Source organism: Podospora pseudoanserina, chromosome 2, assembly GCF_035222485.1.
Source record: "Podospora pseudoanserina strain CBS 124.78 chromosome 2, whole genome shotgun sequence".
Lineage (NCBI taxonomy): Eukaryota > Fungi > Ascomycota > Sordariomycetes > Sordariales > Podosporaceae > Podospora > Podospora pseudoanserina.
Window position 1 is genome coordinate 1,528,612 of NC_085921.1, and position 17,123 is coordinate 1,545,734.

General features: G+C 53.9%; 4 protein-coding genes across 4 annotated transcripts; 3 read left to right on the forward strand and 1 right to left on the reverse strand.

Annotated features, from left to right (window-relative positions):
- Positions 1-485: 485 nt before the first annotated feature.
- Positions 486-7,022, reverse strand: NUT1 (mediator complex subunit; the record flags this gene model as incomplete). The annotated part of the gene is made up of 6 exons (XM_062940215.1): positions 6,158-7,022; positions 5,839-6,095; positions 4,674-5,790; positions 3,661-4,625; positions 1,642-1,945; positions 486-1,585 (listed from the first exon to the last, which is right to left on the reverse strand). Exons 1-6 carry the CDS (start codon positions 6,849-6,851, stop codon positions 486-488), a joined length of 4,437 nt encoding a protein of 1,478 aa, XP_062802809.1. The 5' UTR covers positions 6,852-7,022.
- A 216-nt stretch (positions 7,023-7,238) lies between these two features.
- On the forward strand, positions 7,239-9,703 carry QC764_203330 (uncharacterized protein). The gene is made up of 2 exons (XM_062944030.1): positions 7,239-7,685; positions 7,755-9,703. The coding sequence occupies exons 1-2, from the start codon at positions 7,596-7,598 to the stop codon at positions 9,294-9,296; spliced, it is 1,632 nt and encodes a 543-aa protein (XP_062802810.1). The 5' UTR covers positions 7,239-7,595; the 3' UTR covers positions 9,297-9,703.
- A 769-nt stretch (positions 9,704-10,472) lies between these two features.
- QC764_203332 (uncharacterized protein) lies at positions 10,473-13,333 on the forward strand. Its single transcript, XM_062944031.1, has 2 exons — positions 10,473-11,002; positions 11,083-13,333. The coding sequence occupies exons 1-2, from the start codon at positions 10,877-10,879 to the stop codon at positions 12,079-12,081; spliced, it is 1,125 nt and encodes a 374-aa protein (XP_062802811.1). The 5' UTR covers positions 10,473-10,876; the 3' UTR covers positions 12,082-13,333.
- A 336-nt stretch (positions 13,334-13,669) lies between these two features.
- Positions 13,670-15,370, forward strand: QC764_203335 (uncharacterized protein). Its single transcript, XM_062944032.1, has 3 exons — positions 13,670-14,155; positions 14,214-14,947; positions 15,018-15,370. Exons 1-2 carry the CDS (start codon positions 14,087-14,089, stop codon positions 14,787-14,789), a joined length of 645 nt encoding a protein of 214 aa, XP_062802812.1. The 5' UTR covers positions 13,670-14,086; the 3' UTR covers positions 14,790-14,947; positions 15,018-15,370.
- Positions 15,371-17,123: the final 1,753 nt, after the last annotated feature.

Consider the following 17,123-nt stretch of genomic DNA (forward strand, 5'->3'; position numbering starts at 1 on the left):
TTGGGGATGTGGTGGGTTATGAGAATTTAGGCATGAAAGAAGGTGAGGACCAATATGGACAGGGTACTGGAGTTGTTGGAAGGTGGGTGGGTGTAGAGGGTGGTATGTATGTGTGTATACCGTGGTTGCTCCCTCTAGGCTGGCCGGCCTAGGGAGTGTTGACGCGTGCTGGTTGTTCACAGCCCGTCAGTCCAGCCCATGATCGAGGCCGCAGAGACTCTTAGTCTTCTTTGCTGTCACAGTCCCGCCATGCTAAGGGTTCTCATGACCATACCTGTCTCTCTACAGCGGCCAACAGCTCTCACCAGGGACATTTCAACTACAGTATGATGACAGAAAAGCGAAACTCTTTATGATCATCCCCCCTTTAAATCAAGAGCTCGCACTCAGGTGATTAAATACTGTCATACTGTAAACACTCCAAGACAATGTATCCGTTCCGAATTATTGCATCCTATCTTTCCCACTCAACTCCTGTCTATCCCTCACTGCAACTCCCTAACCTCCCCATCCCCCCTCTCAGTAGGCAGTTCTGCCCCCCGACCAGGCACGTACCCCCCCTGCTGCGCCCCCTGCTGTCCATAAGGGTTATAAACCGGCGGCCCCCCAAACTGCTGTTGCTGCTGTCCAAACTGCTGCTGTGGAGGCGTCACCGGGTTCAAGTTATTATACCCCTGCCCACCAAACTGCCCCTGATCCTGTTGTCCCCCAAACTGTTGCTGTCCTTGCCCAAACTGCCCCTGCCCAAACTGCCCCGGCTGTTGATTCTGAAAAGCATACCCCCCCGGCGGCGGCGGACTAGGCGTCCCATGCCCCTCGAAACCCGGACTGCTCTCCCCCCCCGCAGTGGTCGTGCTCATAAAGCTCGGCTTGACGACACTCCCCCTCGGATCCATCGGGCTGAATCCCTGCCCCCCACTGCCGGGATAATACTCGGAGATCTGGTTACTCGGGTGCTGGGAGTTGCTGAAGGAGAGGTGGGATGATGGTGGAGGTTGGGAATAGGACAGGTGACTTGATGGAGGGGGCAGACTAGTATGATTAACCTGTGCCACCGGGGGTTGGGGGTCAGGTGCGGGTCGGTTTCGGCGGTTTCTTCTGATCAAAAACCAGATTGCTAGACCGACGATGGCCAGGGCTGCGATTCCGCCTACTACCCCGCCGACTATTGGGCCGATGGGGGTCGAAGGGGGGTTTTCTGGAGGGGTGTTGGTGGGGGTGTTGGTTGAGGTGGTGGTGGTGGTAGTGGTTGTTGTTTCAGTGGTGGTGGAAGAGGAAGGGCCGGTTCGAGGGAGGACCGTGGCGTAGACCACATCTGATCCGGCTGCCACACCGCATCCCATGAGGGTATACGAATTCGGACCGTTCGCCAGATCAGCATAGATGTGCGTGAGGCAGTGGGGGTATTCCGTCTGGCCGCACCAGAGCGTGAAGCCGTTTCGGGTTGTGAAGAGGGAGCGGTCTGTCGAGTCGAGGCAGCGGGTGGGCACCGGGCAGTTGCTGGTTGTGGTGTCGCAGCAGCCGATGTGGGTGAGGAGGGCGTTGTAGTGGCAGGATTGGGTGATGTCGCAGTAGAGGGGGATTGCTGGTGTTGTTAGCTGGACTGTTTCATTGATGACAGGAGAAAAGGGGCGTGTTTACAAGCCAAACCGCTGACGTATCCGCAAGTCGGTCCCTTGAGCTCCTCCTCGCTCGAGCTTCTGGTGCCGGTGACACTGATCTGTCTCTTCCCCTGTAACCTCAAGATAACCTCATCCGTCTTTGTCCCTTCTGGCGGCGAGGTCACAGTAGGCGAGATCCCCATCATGTAATCCTTATGATCACACCCAGTCTCCTTCGCCGGTTCCCACCGCGGTTCATTATCACTTCCCCATTTGAGAGCTTTGGCATCTGCCAGCCCGGCCCAACCCAGCGCGAGGGCACCTTCAACAATTCTTCTTTTCATCTTCGTTCCGCGTGAGCACCCAGCTAGGTTGTAAGCTCAGAGAACAGCCAATACCACCTGCCGTCCACAGCGATATACCTCTCGTGTTCTGTAAACAAAACTGGCAAAAATCAACAACCAGTCAAACTACCCCCAATCCAGTGGAAACAAAAAACAAATCTCCCATCAACGGTCAAACCCGGCCACCCGGAACCTTTTTAACCACACCACCACACTCCGAACAGCAAGGCTCAGCCCAATCCCCCCCCCATATCCCAGTCCTATACCCATGTCCATCCTACCACCGCATCCTTCAGCTGAAAGCAATATTGCATCTAACCCCCCTTCTCCCATTGGCCACCTCCCCCCCGCTCGCCCACAAACCCACCCAACCACATCATCAAGTGGCTTCCTCTCTCTCTTTCTTGCAGCATTTCTCTCCCGACTTTCCTCCTCACGAGTGAGAAGGGAAATGCGGCACCGTTTTCCCACCATCTAACCAAACCTGTTCCCTTCGGTGGCGTTTCCTACTTGCACATCATCTCCCCCCCAAACGAGGCTGAGCCCTCCTAGCGTGCATCTCTGCTGTGTTGTCCCAGTCGCACCCCAAGCGGGGGCCTTACCCTTACCGGGGTTTCTCTCTTTGCTCTCCAGCAAAAGTCCCCCCCAAAAAAGCTTGTCCCGACGATCATCCCCCCGCCCGCCCAAGAAAGTAAGAGACAAGGCTTCGATGGAGGAAACATCCCGCCGACCGGCACTCCCATATCACTCCCCACATCAGCAAAAGCTCAGCAAAACCTGATGAATCGGGCTTCCAGTGCGGAGTGCTAGAATGAGGTGACATTAGTTTATTCAGGCCGTCTGTCGTGCAACCTACCCACCCACCCCCCGGCTCAAAATGCAGGGGTAGGTGTGGGTGTGTGGCCGGCTGGCATGGTGATTTAGTCCAATGCTCTCTCTCATGAGCAGGTGCGGGAGCGGGCAGTGTTTTTGTTTCTCGTACGAATAGCATTGTTGATCTCGAACTGATGGCTTTTGAGACATGCATTGCATTTGTATCATCAGGCAAGGCAGACAACTCTCGTCTTCATCCCGTTAGATGGGTGTCTTCAGTGGGTTGGGGATATGTGTAAAATATTGGCACCACCATGATGAGGCTCATCAAATCCAACAGTCCCCATAACCGTCACACACACACACACACACACACACACACACATGCAACAACCCCAAGACATCCCTCAACCCATTTCCCATACCACCATCCATAATCCGAGAAAAAAAAAGAAAAAAAACCGACACAAAAGTACACATTCGCTGACCTCGCCTCAAATCCAGACTCCGTGCCAGCCAGCAAAGCAACATTTGTGAGAGCAACACATCGACCCCAAATAGTTCCCTTGTCTGAGGTAATTCCTTATTAAACTCCCCTTCCATCCTCTGACATAACCCTCAAGTCAAATCCATATCCCCCCACCCCCAAACCCCCCATCAAAATCCGCCCCCACCAACGTTGGCAACCCCCAAAGATATTATCCCCATCCAAATCCGCCCCCTCCTCCCCCCCAATCGCACTCCCCCGCGCTCCCCAAATCCACCCCTCCGTCATGATTATTATCCACCCCTAACCCACTTGTATCGATACTCATCCCTCAACAACACTAACCCCATCCCCAACTCCTTGAACCGCAGCAGCAGCAGCAGCAGCCATAGCATCCCCCATCACATCCCCCCACAACCCCCAACCCCGAAACCATATCCTGCTGCCCCAACAGCCCCGCCACCGCAGTCTGCGGCATCTCCATCTGCCCCTCAACCTGCCTATACAACCTCACCACCGTCTCCGCCATGACCGGGTCCTGCTTCTGAATCCTTTTCCAGTCATCCGCCTCATGCTTGAGCACCTCCCTCAGCGTCAACCTCCTCTGAACCGGCGGCGGTGGAGCAGCCGCAAAGGCACCCGCCCCGCCCGCTGTCCCATCGTTAGGCGTGTCAGACGAAGCCAACGAGGTATCGTTCGTCACATCCGGCGCGCAGACAAGCGAACAAACCACATCATACGCCACGCTCCCCTGCCCCGACTCCGTCAACGTCTTCAGCTCATCCAGCAGCACAGTCAAAAGCTGCCTTGCCCCGAGCAGCTTGAGCGCAGCAAGCGTCTGGCGGTGGGTGTAGGCCGTCGGCGTGGTATTCCCCCCCAGCGGCGCTTGCTGGACCCAATTCACCAGGCTCTGAACAGTGTGCCTCACCGCAGCCGAGATCCCCCCATCCGGGTGCTGCGCCTGTGGTGGTCGATTTGTTGCTGCTAGACCGCCCGGTAATGGAGTCGCATTCGGATGACTCCCAGGTGTGTGGTTACCATGCGTCGTCGTCCACGACTCAAGCTCGGCATGGTCAGCCCCGCCCGTTCGCCTCGAGACCGTGAGGTTCTCCTTGATGGCTCTCAGCAGCGGCTCAACCTCTTGAGATTTGGGGTCCGAGCGTTGATATGATCGTAGGGCGTGCTCCAATGGTTTGGCGACAATGTTGAGGACTGACTGAAACATCGCCGACGCCTCGTTGGAGATGGAATTCGGCCGGATGAGCAGCTGGAGAATCTTGATGATGGACCTCTGCCCTTCTGGGCCCTCCGCCCAGAGCTGGTTGGACAGATATAAAATGGCTGGAACCAGCGAGGGCAACAAAAAGACCTCGACCAAATCTGCCGCAGTCAGTATCATCCATATTCCAGACCGAAAATGAAACTCACATTCAAGCCCACTCTTGAGCGTCTCCTCATTCAAGAACCCCGCGCTCAAGGCCACCGAAATCTGCCCGAAAAGCACCGGCATGAGCAAGTAGAAATCCTGCGGAGGACACGAAGCCATCAACTCATCCCCCAACCCCCCCTCCGCAAACAGGCCCTGTATCCACCCATTGAGGTGCGAATGCTCCTGCGGACTGAGATCCGAAAGCAGCCTCACAGCATGCCCTCCCCCAATCAGCTTCCCAACAAACGAATCCGGCGACCTCACCCCCAAGTCCGCCGGCGAGAGGTTGTACCGATACACAAACGCCATCAGCAGCAGCAACACCGACCCAAACTCCTCGTACACCGGCTGGTACTCCCCCTGCTCCTCATCATACCCCCCCCAATGATCAATCAGCTCCCGCAGCGGGTGCAAAATCTTTTGCGCCGGACTGAAGAGCAGCATAATATCTAACGACAGCGGCTTGCTCGCCAACTGGCCGCACAACTGCTTCAAAGCCATCGTCTCCGTGTTTCTACAGAGACTGCCAATCACCTCCACCACCGCCTGCGCAGCCGCCCCCACGTTCCCATTCATGTTATCCAACTCCCCAATCAGTTTTTGCGTCCTGTCCGAGTCCTGCAGGCACGACTGGACCAGAATATCCTTGACATAACGCCCTTCGTCCGGCAGCGTCTGGTAGGTAATGTCTCCCAAAAGGTTCTCTATAGCCGTCTGGGACAACAACCCGTGAAGCTGGCAGGCAAAGCAAAAGTCTTGTCGTACCGAGTCCTGAAACGACGACCCGGTGTTGGAGGACATGTCAAACATGCCCGAAAAGGTCGGGAAGATGTTTGTATCCACCTGACCCAACGCCTCGGTGATGCAAATCTCGGGATTGAACGTGTATAATGGCGAGGATTGCGCAAGAGAAACCAAAACCAGTGGCACCTTGTTGACCACAAAAGACTTGAGCAAATGCCCGGCTTTGGCCCCCTCGTTGCGAAAGACGGCGTTCGCCAAGACGTCAAATGATGCCAAGATCAACTGGACGGCTGCTTGCTGAACATCACCCCTATATCTGTTGTGTAGATATGTGAAGAGCGCCGCATCATCAATCATGGGGCGCCCAACGAGCTGTCACTTGTTAGCGCACAAACCATCAGATACCGGACCAACACGTACTGCAGCGCTCAGGTAAACATATAACCCAGCTCGGGTGTTGGCGATGGGAACTTCGGGGACCTGAAAGCTTTCCAAGCCCATCACGTTGTCCATGTAGCTGTTCATGTCTGAAACGGCCGGGTCCTTCTTTTCGGTCGAATCGTGCGTCGCGAGACTCTGTGCTCGGAACATGTCGAGTTGGCTGGCAATCGAGGGATTGACCTGCATGATCGAGGGCAGAAAAGCCTCCAAACTTTGCGAAAGCTGTTTCCTGATGCCTATTGCATCAGTAGTTAGCATGGGGACATTCGGCGCCACCAAAAGGGGGGAACTGGCGTACCTTTGGCTGCTGGAATCTGAAACGTCTTTGGTACCGTTGGGTGCGCGCTGAAGGCATTCAAAAACATGATGAATGATTCACGCGACCTCTCCATCTCCAGCTTACTGGCATTCAAACTGTGCATGCTCCCAAAAGCATCCTGCGAAAAGATGGTCGCAGCCTCGGTGAACAAGGCCATCCACCTCACCAGCATCCTGGATGTCTCGACGACATCCCTGCCGCTCTTGATCCCAATTCCTTGGTTGACTGTTTGCGCCAGGCGCCAAAAGAGAATGGCCTCGGAGGAGTATGACGATGTCCATCGTTGCAGCTTCTTTCGCCGCGGCGCGCTCGCATCTCGTTCCTTGGACGGTTGGTCTTCTGGTTGTGGGTGTATCTTGGTGTGTATGGTTGAGTAGTTGTAGAGGGCTTTGAGGACGGAAGCGGTGTCAACGCGCCTCTGCTTGATAAGGTGCGTGAGGTAGAGAGGCGCTCGCGGGTCGAGGGCGACATTGTTGTCGGCGGTGGGCCGGAGGAGGAGCTCGGCGATGAGGCCGGGCGGTAGGGGGTGCTTGACGAGGAGGATCTTGGAGAAGACGCCGAACTGGTCGGGATCGAGACGTTGGAGTCTGGCGCGGGTGATGAGCTGTTCCCATCGGGCCACGGCTGCAGGCAAGCCTGTCAAGCTCGAGCCTGCTGTCGCGGGGCCTTCCATTTGGCTGGTGGCCGGGGTGACATAGAGATGGTGTCTAACTATGGCATGTATCGTGGCTATCGTATGCTGTAGCAGGTCGCAGAGAGTAGTCACCTGTACTGGGCCATTGGTTCTTTGTGTGTGAATGGGTTCTTTTGTTGGAGCCGTAGTTCCATTGAGAGTGAGAGTTGCGGCGCGCGCATTGAGCAGCAGCCCAGCAGGCCATTGGATTGGGGAAGTGGGGCTCTTCGGGGGAAGAACAGGGGCCCTGGAGATCCAGACCCACCCAAGCTTCGGCCCGCAGCAGTTGGTGTCCGGGTGGTCTGTGCACCTACCAAGCATTTAACTTCAACCTCTGATTTTCACCTTCTGTATTTCCATCTCGTGTCACGATGCTTTGAGTGATGATATCCATGTTTATCGCGGCCATTGCCAACCAGAAGGCATTGCCATAGCTATCGCACCTAGTTGATGAACCGAGCCCTCACACCCTGAAGAGGCCAGTCTTACCTCGTACCATACATAGTGCTCCTGGTTTGTTCTGATCCAAATCAAGACCAGCCCAGTGGTTAATGTCCCTTGCCTGTTTCTTTTAGCCCTGTGTAGCACCTTATGTAGCAGAGAAAATCAACCACGGCACGGCCCCTTGTGCGATCCACTCCTATCTTAGCGGTGATTGCTTTTGACCGACCAACTCTATCCCGTCTCATTTATTTTCTCCCTAACATCCTCCTCTCACCCCAAACACCGCTCACCAGCCCCATCATGGATCCCTATTCAATGCAGCCATCCGCCAAACGGCAGCGTGCCAACACAGTTGATGACGATGCTGGGTCAGACGCCAATCAGCACGCTGTTAGTATTTCCCCACCTACGCATTTCACCTCACCTCATCATTCATTCACCCACTAACAGTCGACCAAGAACCCTCAATACTACCAAACATATCAATATTCTCAAGCACCGGCCTACTCACAGGCACCTCAGTATGCCCACGCTCAGCCTCAACAGGCTCAAACCCAGTACTACCAGTCTTCCCAACATGCCCAGAACCCACAGTACCGTCAAACCTCACAAGACTTGACAGGGTCTGGGTACCCTCAGGCGTCCCAGTACCAGGCTGCACAGTACGCCCAGGCTGCACAGCATTCCCAGTACCCTCAGTACATGCACGCTTCACAGGCCTCGCAGACTTCTATCTACGCCGCTCAGTATAGTCAACAGGTCCATCAGGCTCAGCAAGCCCAGCAGGCCCATCAGGCCCATCAGGCCCATCAGGCTCAGCAGGCACACCAAGCTCAACAGGTGCAACAGGCACAGCAGGCTCAGCAGGCTCAGTATGTTCAACAGCTTCGGCAAGCTCATCATGCTCAACAGGTTCACCAAGCTCAACAAGCCCAGCAACAGGCTCAACAAGCCCAGCAAGCTCAGCAACAGGCTCGACAGGCGCAACAGGTCCGACAGGCGCAACAGGCCCAGCAGGCCCAGCAAGTTCAACAGGCCCAGCAGGCCCAGCAAGCCCAGCGGGCTCAACAAGCTCAGCAGGCTCAACAGGCATCCCAATCTCCGCACACTTCACAGGCTGCTCATAATTCACCAGCGTCTGGAGCTCCGACGGAATCGCGGACGCCCCTGACCCTCCAGGCCCTCCTTCAAGAAAGGGACTCACACACCCCTCAAGAAGATTCCCGGGGTCCCGGCAGTCATCTAACTCTGGACGACGTCAGCCCCATGTTGCCTAGGTCCACCGAGGCCGAGCTCAGCAAAATAATCACCAGTCTTGACCTTCTTGCGGCCCAAAAGTTTCTTGCTGTTGCGGCCCAAATGCATCCGGATATCGGTTACATGATTGCCGAGTATGGCAAGACGAGTGACCAACCAGTACCGCCGGCCCCAACCAAAGAACCAGTCAAGCCTTCAGTGGAAACCGTAGTCTATGAGCAGGATTATGATGTAAACGACGAGTACGACGACGAACGCGATGACGAAGACGACAACCAGCGCAACGCCCAGGGCACCTCCCTGAACTTTGATCATCTGGCTGAAGAAGCCCACTACATCCTCAACGTCAAGTACGACCGTTTGAACGCACGCCAGCAATATGATCGGTCAGGCGACGCGGCTGAAGGCCTAGAACGATGTGTTGTCAAGATCCTCAAGCAGGTCAAGAAGAATCCCGACTATGGCACCAAGCTCAGCGGGGTGACAAACCTCTGGAAGATAATCTGGTATCTTCTTACTTCGCCAGGCGCGTTGGCTCATGAGATTAAGAAGGACAGCCAGGACTGGGATCAGCAATTCGTGAAGCTTCACAAGTTTATGAGCAAAGACGACATTGAGAGGCTCAAGGTCCAGGACGTGGACGGGAAGAGGTGGCCTGAGAAGGCGAAGGAGTTGGCGGACGAGGCGGATGCTTATGGTCTCTTTGAGGAGATAAGGGAGGTGTTGGATCTGCTGCAGAAGTGAGCGGGCAAGGTGCAATGGGGTAAGTTGTTCACATATACAGACGCGGTAGGTAATATTGGTTGTGTTGGGGTTTCCATCTCTGAGGTGCTTGCCACTGTAACCGTTTTTCTTGGGTAGGTAGGTAGGTAGGTTGCTCGCCTGTGGTTGCTCTTCTGATCTGCCACCTTTTCAGCTTGTAGCGCCTGGCTTGAGATGGTCTTGTCCAGCGGTCAACCGATTTCCACTTTAACGCGTCAATCTAACGCGAAACATGATCAACCGGTCCCGCCCTTGCCCGGCCAACGAAGCTCGGGGCAATTGTAGGAGCCCTGCTCACCTATTTATGTGTACTTCAACATCAACATCAATCAACCAATATCTCCTCCCTCACCTTTTGTCTTTTTGTTGTGCCTTTAATCTGATATACCCTCACCAGAACAATGGAGTCTATTGTTCCCCCAGCAAAGCGGCAGCGCGTCGACTCATTCTGGCGATCATGCCGCCACGCCGCCCGCCTCCCGCCTCCCGGTCCCTGCCCAAACACGAGAGGTCTGAACTCCTCGAAATGATAGCCACGTTTTCCTACAAGCTCGGATCTTCGATCCTCGTGGAGGCTGCCACTGCTTATCCGGACGTTTCCGAGCGCATCGCCACATATCACGAGTATCTGGACCCGTGGGAAAAGCATGTGACCAGTGAGGATGAAGAAGAAGAAGCGGAGGAAGAAGAGGAAGAAGATGATGAAAAAGAAGAACAAGACCCCTCAAGAGACCCTCTCCCCCATCTCCCTCGACTGCTACGCCAGGGAGGCGCACTCCCTCCTCCACGACAACCCCCACCGCTCTAGACTAGTCGACGATTGGTACTGCGACATGGTACCCGAAGACGCCAAAGAGGAACTTGTGCGGGTGGTGGATGAGATGGTGGATCAGGTGCATTATGACTCTGCTTACGAGACTAAGTTTAGCGCGCTGAAGAATTTGAGGGTTAGTATCCTTGATGTGCTTACGTCGTCAGACGACGGTAACAAAAGGGAGGAGATTTTGAGGTTGCTGGGACAGCATACGGGGTGGGAGGGGGTGTTTGTCAGGGTGTATCAGGAGATGACAAAGGAGGAGGTGGTGCGGTTGAGGAGGGAGGTGGTGGTGGAGGGGGGGAGGTGGGAGGATAAGGTCAGGGAGTCGGTTAAGGAGGCTAGGAGGCGGTATGGGACGTTTGGGAAGTTGAGCGAGGTGTTTAGGTTTCTGGAGGGGGGTGATGGGCGGGCGCAATCGCAATCGCAATCGCAATCGTAACCGCAGACGTAACCGTGGGCGCGTGCATGGGCGTGGGCGGTGTTTTTGGTAATTATCTGGTTGTGGTTGCTGGATAGCGTGGTCGAGAGTCTGGGAGGGCTTGCACTTCTTGAGGACTCGTGGCGGTTCCGGTGAGGATATTGAGTTTATAGGTGGAGCACTGCTAAGGGGCGTGTGATATGGTGGTTAGTTAAATTTCCCACACAATTTCTTTCTTACTAGTTTTCGTTTTTTTTTTCTTTCTTTTCCAAATTCATCTCCATCAGAATACTTGTTCCCCAAACCGATCCAAGCCTGTTCGTCTCCATGTCTTTGCACGACCACTTCGGCACCGAGCGTGAGGCGGATCTTGTCAAGAAGCTGGGCCGAGAGGTTAGGCCAGAACAAACCGAGATGTCTGCGGCACTTGGAGATAAGAAGGCCAAACAGCTCGTAAGTAGTCGACCACTCTGTGCTCCATTTCCCACGTTGCGGTCCGGGTAGGTCATTTTTTGTTCTAACGTTTGCGTCAGGATTTGTCCCCTCGATCCCTAAGCCCATCAGAGTCCGAGATCCAACCGTCGGGACCCCGGACTATTACACAGGCACACGAGGAGGAGACGCTCGATGAGGAGGCACTCGACAAGTGGGATACACTCCAGGAGGAGGCAGACGCCATCTTTGAGATGCTATACTCTCTCAAGACAGTCAATGACGTCCATCTCTATACTCTCGACGCGGCACTCGATCAAATTACCAGATTTCACACAAGCATTGTGAAGGCAGTCCAGCCAGCCTCCTCTTACCGCGAAAAACACCGCGCTGCCGTCCTGCTCATACAAGTCTTGTCCTGGATCGTGACATCCAATAAATTGATAGGACAAGATCTTCGGGAATATGTCCTCGGTCAAAGCGCGGAGGAAGAATACCGGCAATGGGTCGACCCGATGAGTGACGTACTCAGCTGCTGCACGTGGGCGGAACGCCGTCGTATATTCAAGAGCCGCCGTTGGCAGTGGGAGTTTGACTTGTTTGTGGGCCTGGTGATGAACTGTGAACTATTTGGTGAGATTTTCGGTTTGCTTGAGGTGGCGGAGCATAGGGAAGAGATGTTCGTCTCCCCCCGCCAGAGCGATCCAGCGCCGGCCCTGCAGTCTGACACGGAGGACGGCACAGTCGAGGACGGCATGGTCGACGACGCCATCGCTGTGTTTGAGGATGGGGAAGATGAGGAGGAGATTGTTCCGCTTGCTGGTTCACCAGCCCGGTCCCGGTCGCAGGTGCAAATGGACGTGGCACAGCCACGTGAAGAGGTGGCGGCCCAGGCTGGCAGGGAAGCAGCCGTTCAGTCTGCCGCGGGAGAAGCAGAACCCAGGAACGGTCAAGGAGAACCGCGGCCTGCTGAGAAGGCAACTGGAAAGAGGAGTCATGAAGGGGTGGACGCAGGGCAGGGACCGAGAAAGCGTCAGGCCCGTTCTCCTGGACGGGTCTCGGTTCACTTGCACTTTCACGGGACCGTCCAGAATGTGTAGCTGGGCAGCGACTCGAGATCATAAAGTAGGTAGGAGGCTGTGGGTCTTGTTTAGCGCGTTGCTCTTCACTTTATTGTATCTATCTGTGCTGTGACTTTTCGGTGGGCGGATCTTACATGGGGATTCGGAGAGTCTCGGGAAACTTCTGTGAGGGCTGTTCTGACGAGAGGCTCGTCCGGAGCCCCCGGGTGGTAGCTCATAGGTATCTAGGAACGGAAAGTACGCGCGTGAAACCCCCCATGGAGGGTCTTTGGCGGGGAGAAAACGGTAGGCATGAATTGTCATAAGAGGCCAACTGAAGATGGGGAGCTCCCAAGGGAGCATGCCAGCTCACAACAGTCTACCGCACCTGCCTCGTCACCGCCAACCTCCAAGTCGCATTTCATGTCGCAGGTAAAAGTCGCAAACCAACCTCTGTCAGACCATCCCGACGAGCGAGACCTCTCCTGTCACCGTGACGACCCTCGACTCCGCCGAGCTCGAGGACATAATTTCCGCCCTCCCCAATTCTCTCCTTCCCACCCTTCTGTTGACTGCTGCCGGGGCCCATCCCGACATCGCTAGTCTGATTCAGGCCCACCCGAACTTCGAGACCCTATTCAATGGGATAGAGACCTTTCGCAGGATGTTTAAGAGCACGTTGTACCGAAAGGGTCAAAATGAAGAAGCGGTGTATCATGTTCAAGCGGTTGAGAGGGGGTTGTGGTGGAAGAAAATGATACGCATGCTGGAATTCTTTGATGACGAGGGATTCGAGCGGCTCTATGGTAAGAAGAAAACCCTTCCGGACGGGATCGCCATTACGTAGAAGGATGATATAAAATATATTAGGAGGGATTGGAATTGCGACTACTATGATGAGGATATTGAGTAAGGCTTGATTGAGAATCTCGTGACGGACCTTGCTAGGATTGAAGGGAGAAGCAAGACAGAGACGCGGAAGGAGCAGAAGGAATGGAAAGACTGGGAGTATTGGGAACCCTTGAAGTGGTGGGAAGAGTGGGAAGAGGATGGGGTGCATGAGGGGGAAGGATGAATGGCAATGCCAGGTTTGTGTAAGGCGTGGGCAAACTCGATGCCCAACGGAATGGGCCTGAGAGCATGCCCTCAGGCTGTAAATCTCGAGTGAGCTTATCCTACCATCTCCGTCTTCTCTTCCAAGTTGTACAGAGGGATTTGTAACATTTACGCCTGTATACGGAGACTATCATGTGAAACGAAGGCTTCAAAAGATGGGAGGTACGCCCCCGACCGTCTTAACAGCCCTCTCGACTATCATTGAAGCCGTTTAAGGCCCATCAACCATCTTTGAAGGCCCTATTCATAGTAGCGGTGTCTCTCGTTGCTTTTACGACGTGCCTCCTCATCCAAGCCGCCAAAACCCGCTCCAACATTTTCCCCTTCCTCGACAAACCCGACCAAGACGCCCGTCCTGTCTAGACAGTCTAACCTTGAAACGGCCAAATATTTATAACTTGTTAAACTGCACACAAATATTTTTGTTTCTAGAAGTCAAGATGGGTTGTCCTTCCCCAACAACATTGCTCCACCACCCACCGATATCCAGGCTGTGAATAGGATGTATTATCACTTTAGTTTTTGGCCATGCCTCCTGGGATTTATCATGCCAGAAAATGTACCTGACTCACATCGCAAGATTTGGGGAGGACACTGGCCCTTTCTCCGTTGATAATCCGTTTCTTCGAACGGGAGATAATCATCAAATGGCAGGCAGGAGCGATGTCTGCAGGCAGATGACCTCATGGCCCACTGTGTTTGTTTGCTCTTGCCTTTATTCATGGGATCTCGCTGGCTGGCTGACACCCCGCGATGCTTGTGAGTCCGTTTGCTCGGTGGGCAGGAACGACTCAAAGAGGCCTCGCTCATTGTCCGCCTTTCTATCTTCCTCTCCGACTCTCTTCTCCACACCCCCGTTGCTGTCTCGATCTTCTCTCCCTCAACACCAGGCCCGACCGCATCCGACATTGAGAACTCTACCGCAAAGATGCCCTCGTCCAAGGCTGCCAAAAAGAAGCAGCGCCTCAAGAAGGCAGCCGCTGAGAGAAACGCGGGCGTAAGTCGTGTTTGTTACTCATTGAACCCGAGTGACACTGATACTGACCCTTTGGTAGAGTTCTGAGATGACCCAAGAGGACATCACTCCCCTGGTCTCCGGCCTGGAGCCCAAGTCCTATGAGCAAATCATCGTCGATGCTGCTCGTAAATTTGACGATGTTGCCGATATGGTCGTCGAGCGGCACCAATCACTTGTCAAAATCCGGGCCCATGAGCAAATACTTGTTGCCGACTTTGCCCGAATGACCAAGGCAATCGAGAGATCCCTGGCTGCAAAATATCACGAGCTTCTTGCCCCCACCACAGCCGAAGATCGTCCCACACGGGTCCGAAAGTACGCCAAGAAGTTGGCCAACGACATCGATGCCGCTCTGAATTACATGACCGCTGAGATCACGCCCGACTCGCTCTACGCCACCAAATTTGTGGCCTTGGACGGTATGCGGGCTGTGTTGGAGAGCATTCTCCGCTGCCCCAAGCCTCTTCTGAGCGCTCGATCCCGACAGCCATCGTTCAAGAATTGGGACATTAAATTGATGGTGGTGTTGAAGCATCTGAACTGCGATGACATGTGCAAGCTCAAGTGTGGCAAATTCAGATGCGGCGAGCAGAGACACCTGCTCAGTGGATGAAAGACATGAAGCGCCTGTGTCTCCTCCACGAGATTACGGACAAAAAGGTCTTCAGTCATTGGATCGACCATGCCTTTCAGTTCAAGTATGAGAGCGTGCAAGCAACCACGATCTCGCAGGCTGTGAAGCACGAGGTGACCATCCGGCAGAAGAGTTCGGTGAGTCCTGTTTGCCCATCTCTGCCTGGTTTTCCAGAAGATAGCATTCCTTGGCTAACATTTGTTGGAGCCTGTACCTTCCCCGGCTGAGGCTTCATCCTCGCAGAGCCCATCACTTGAGCCCGACCTGGCTGGGCCTTCCGAGAGCGCCTCCTCGTCCGAGCCGGTCAAGACAGAGCCCCCAAGGCAAAATTGACCAAGGGTGAGCTCAAAAACATGGTCTCTCTCCTTTTCCCCTCTATTCTCGAGCAGATCATGACCTCCACAGTTCTCGCCCATGCCTCAGTAATCCCTGCGCTCAGGGCCGTCCGGAAGATCAAGGCTGCGGCCGAATCATCGATGGCCCAAGACTGGGTTCGAGTTGCCGGGGTTGTACACAGCGGCCTCAACGATCGCTATCGTATCCGCAAGACCTACCGCCACGGATTTAGTGTTCACGCCTATGCCAACGAGTCGGCCGAAGTCACGGACGAGGCACTCACCAAGTTCTAAATGGAGCTCAAGAACCTTTACAAGCCCCTTCTCGCCACCAAGATAGCTGCTTTGGAGAGTTGTCGCAAGGTTCTGGAAGATCTCCTATGCTGCCCCGATGAACTGAGAGATGCCATTTGCTTCCATGTCGGTTCCGATCAAACCAATACTTGGGCCTTCAACATGGTGAAGATTTTGGACTGTTTTGAAGACGAGGAGATTTACAAGCTAGTCAAGGGCGAAACGGATGAGCCGAATGAGTTTTGGACGAAGCGCAGCGTGCTAGCTCTGATGGAGCTTGTGAAGGACAAAGCGCCAGTCGGCCACCCCGACAGAAGGGAGTTCTTTCGTGGTGGTCTCCGGGAAGTCTGGCTGCGCGTGTATGCCGCAGTCATCAAGTATGGAGCCACCCCCAAGACGCTCATGTTTGAGGGCCTATGTGTCTGCTGTTATTGCGACGACCTTGATGAGGAAGATTACTGCTCTTGTGGGAACGGCGAGGACTTTGACGATGAGGAGGATGAAAGCTTCCATGAAGCGATGTTGGCCTTGTTGTCTCCGAATCCTTTTCTGCTCTGAATGGGTGATTTTGGAAGAGGTTTGGCGGAATGATCGAGGGAAATATCGTGGGAAACCTTGACCAGAGTAGGGAAGGGATATACAGCAATTTCTTTGGTTACTAGCTGGGCTGATGACTATTCATTGTACTGTATGAGGTTCTTTGTAAAAAATACTTTATTCCACGTTCATTGAACACAATGCGTGAAAGACCAGACCCAAGACATATCACAGCGAGAATTACCAGTCACAACTCCATTGTGTCTTCCTAGGGTAGTTGAAACCCCATCCACATCTCCCCGTACCCCTTCACCCCCTCCCAGGCGGGCACACAACCAGCCTAGACCTTCACGTCGTTAATAATGAGGCCTGTGATAATCCCAAAAACCGTGCTACCTGGTGTTTTCCATATGCTCCTTACAATCCACGCCTGAGCAAAACGAAGCTATCTGTACTCCACGGCACTACCTTTAGTACTACAGCTCGTTACTGTATAAATCTCGCATGCTTCACCCTATAAAGCGGCTTCATGATCCCATCCGATGGAATATCAACCCCAGCAGTATGCTCCACACTGATGTATCACCTCTCAACTTGCTCGATAACCCACTTGTATATGAAATTGATACACCTGGTCCTGGCGAGGATCCGCTCCGGTTGTACATAGACAGTTCATAGAACTTGAAGATCAGATCCGAATTGAGTCGGTGTGTGTGGTGTTCTAATATATTGATTACTGTATTGTTAAGTGCGAAAAGACCTAAATCCATGAGATATTGGAGATCGTCGAATCTTATTATTCTAGCTATTTTGTTGGGCAACTTCTTGGCATGCCAGTAGCTATCTTCTAGGCCATTTGACTGCTTCCTCACGGCTTACGTTTTCAAGCGTAGATGAAGTCTTCGAATGTTGAAATAAACATGATTAAAAGGGTTGAAGTATGGGAAATGCATGGTCTTTTGGTACATTGATATGGGGACAAAAAGGGGGGTTGCCCGGGAGATAAAAAGGGGGTGTAAACAAACATCCCCTATCCTCCGAGTGCGAAATTGTTACTAATCTGCACCACCACAAACCGAACACATGAGCAAAATAAAATGCTTCTTTCCCTGTACTGTTGATGCTACATGATATCTGTACGTCATAT

What these genes read in the sequence shown, in the direction of transcription:
- QC764_203330 (XM_062944030.1), top strand. Translation starts at nt 7,596, where the DNA reads ATGGATCCCTATTCAATGCAGCCATCCGCCAAACGGCAGCGTGCCAAC. An exon ending in CAGACGCCAATCAGCACGCT is followed by an intron (nt 7,686 to 7,754) that starts GTTAGTATTTCC and finishes CAGTCGACCAAG; the next exon opens with AACCCTCAATACTACCAAAC.
- QC764_203332 (XM_062944031.1), top strand. Translation starts at nt 10,877, where the DNA reads ATGTCTTTGCACGACCACTTCGGCACCGAGCGTGAGGCGGATCTTGTC. An exon ending in ATAAGAAGGCCAAACAGCTC is followed by an intron (nt 11,003 to 11,082) that starts GTAAGTAGTCGA and finishes CGTTTGCGTCAG; the next exon opens with GATTTGTCCCCTCGATCCCT.
- QC764_203335 (XM_062944032.1), top strand. Translation starts at nt 14,087, where the DNA reads ATGCCCTCGTCCAAGGCTGCCAAAAAGAAGCAGCGCCTCAAGAAGGCA. An exon ending in CCGCTGAGAGAAACGCGGGC is followed by an intron (nt 14,156 to 14,213) that starts GTAAGTCGTGTT and finishes ACCCTTTGGTAG; the next exon opens with AGTTCTGAGATGACCCAAGA.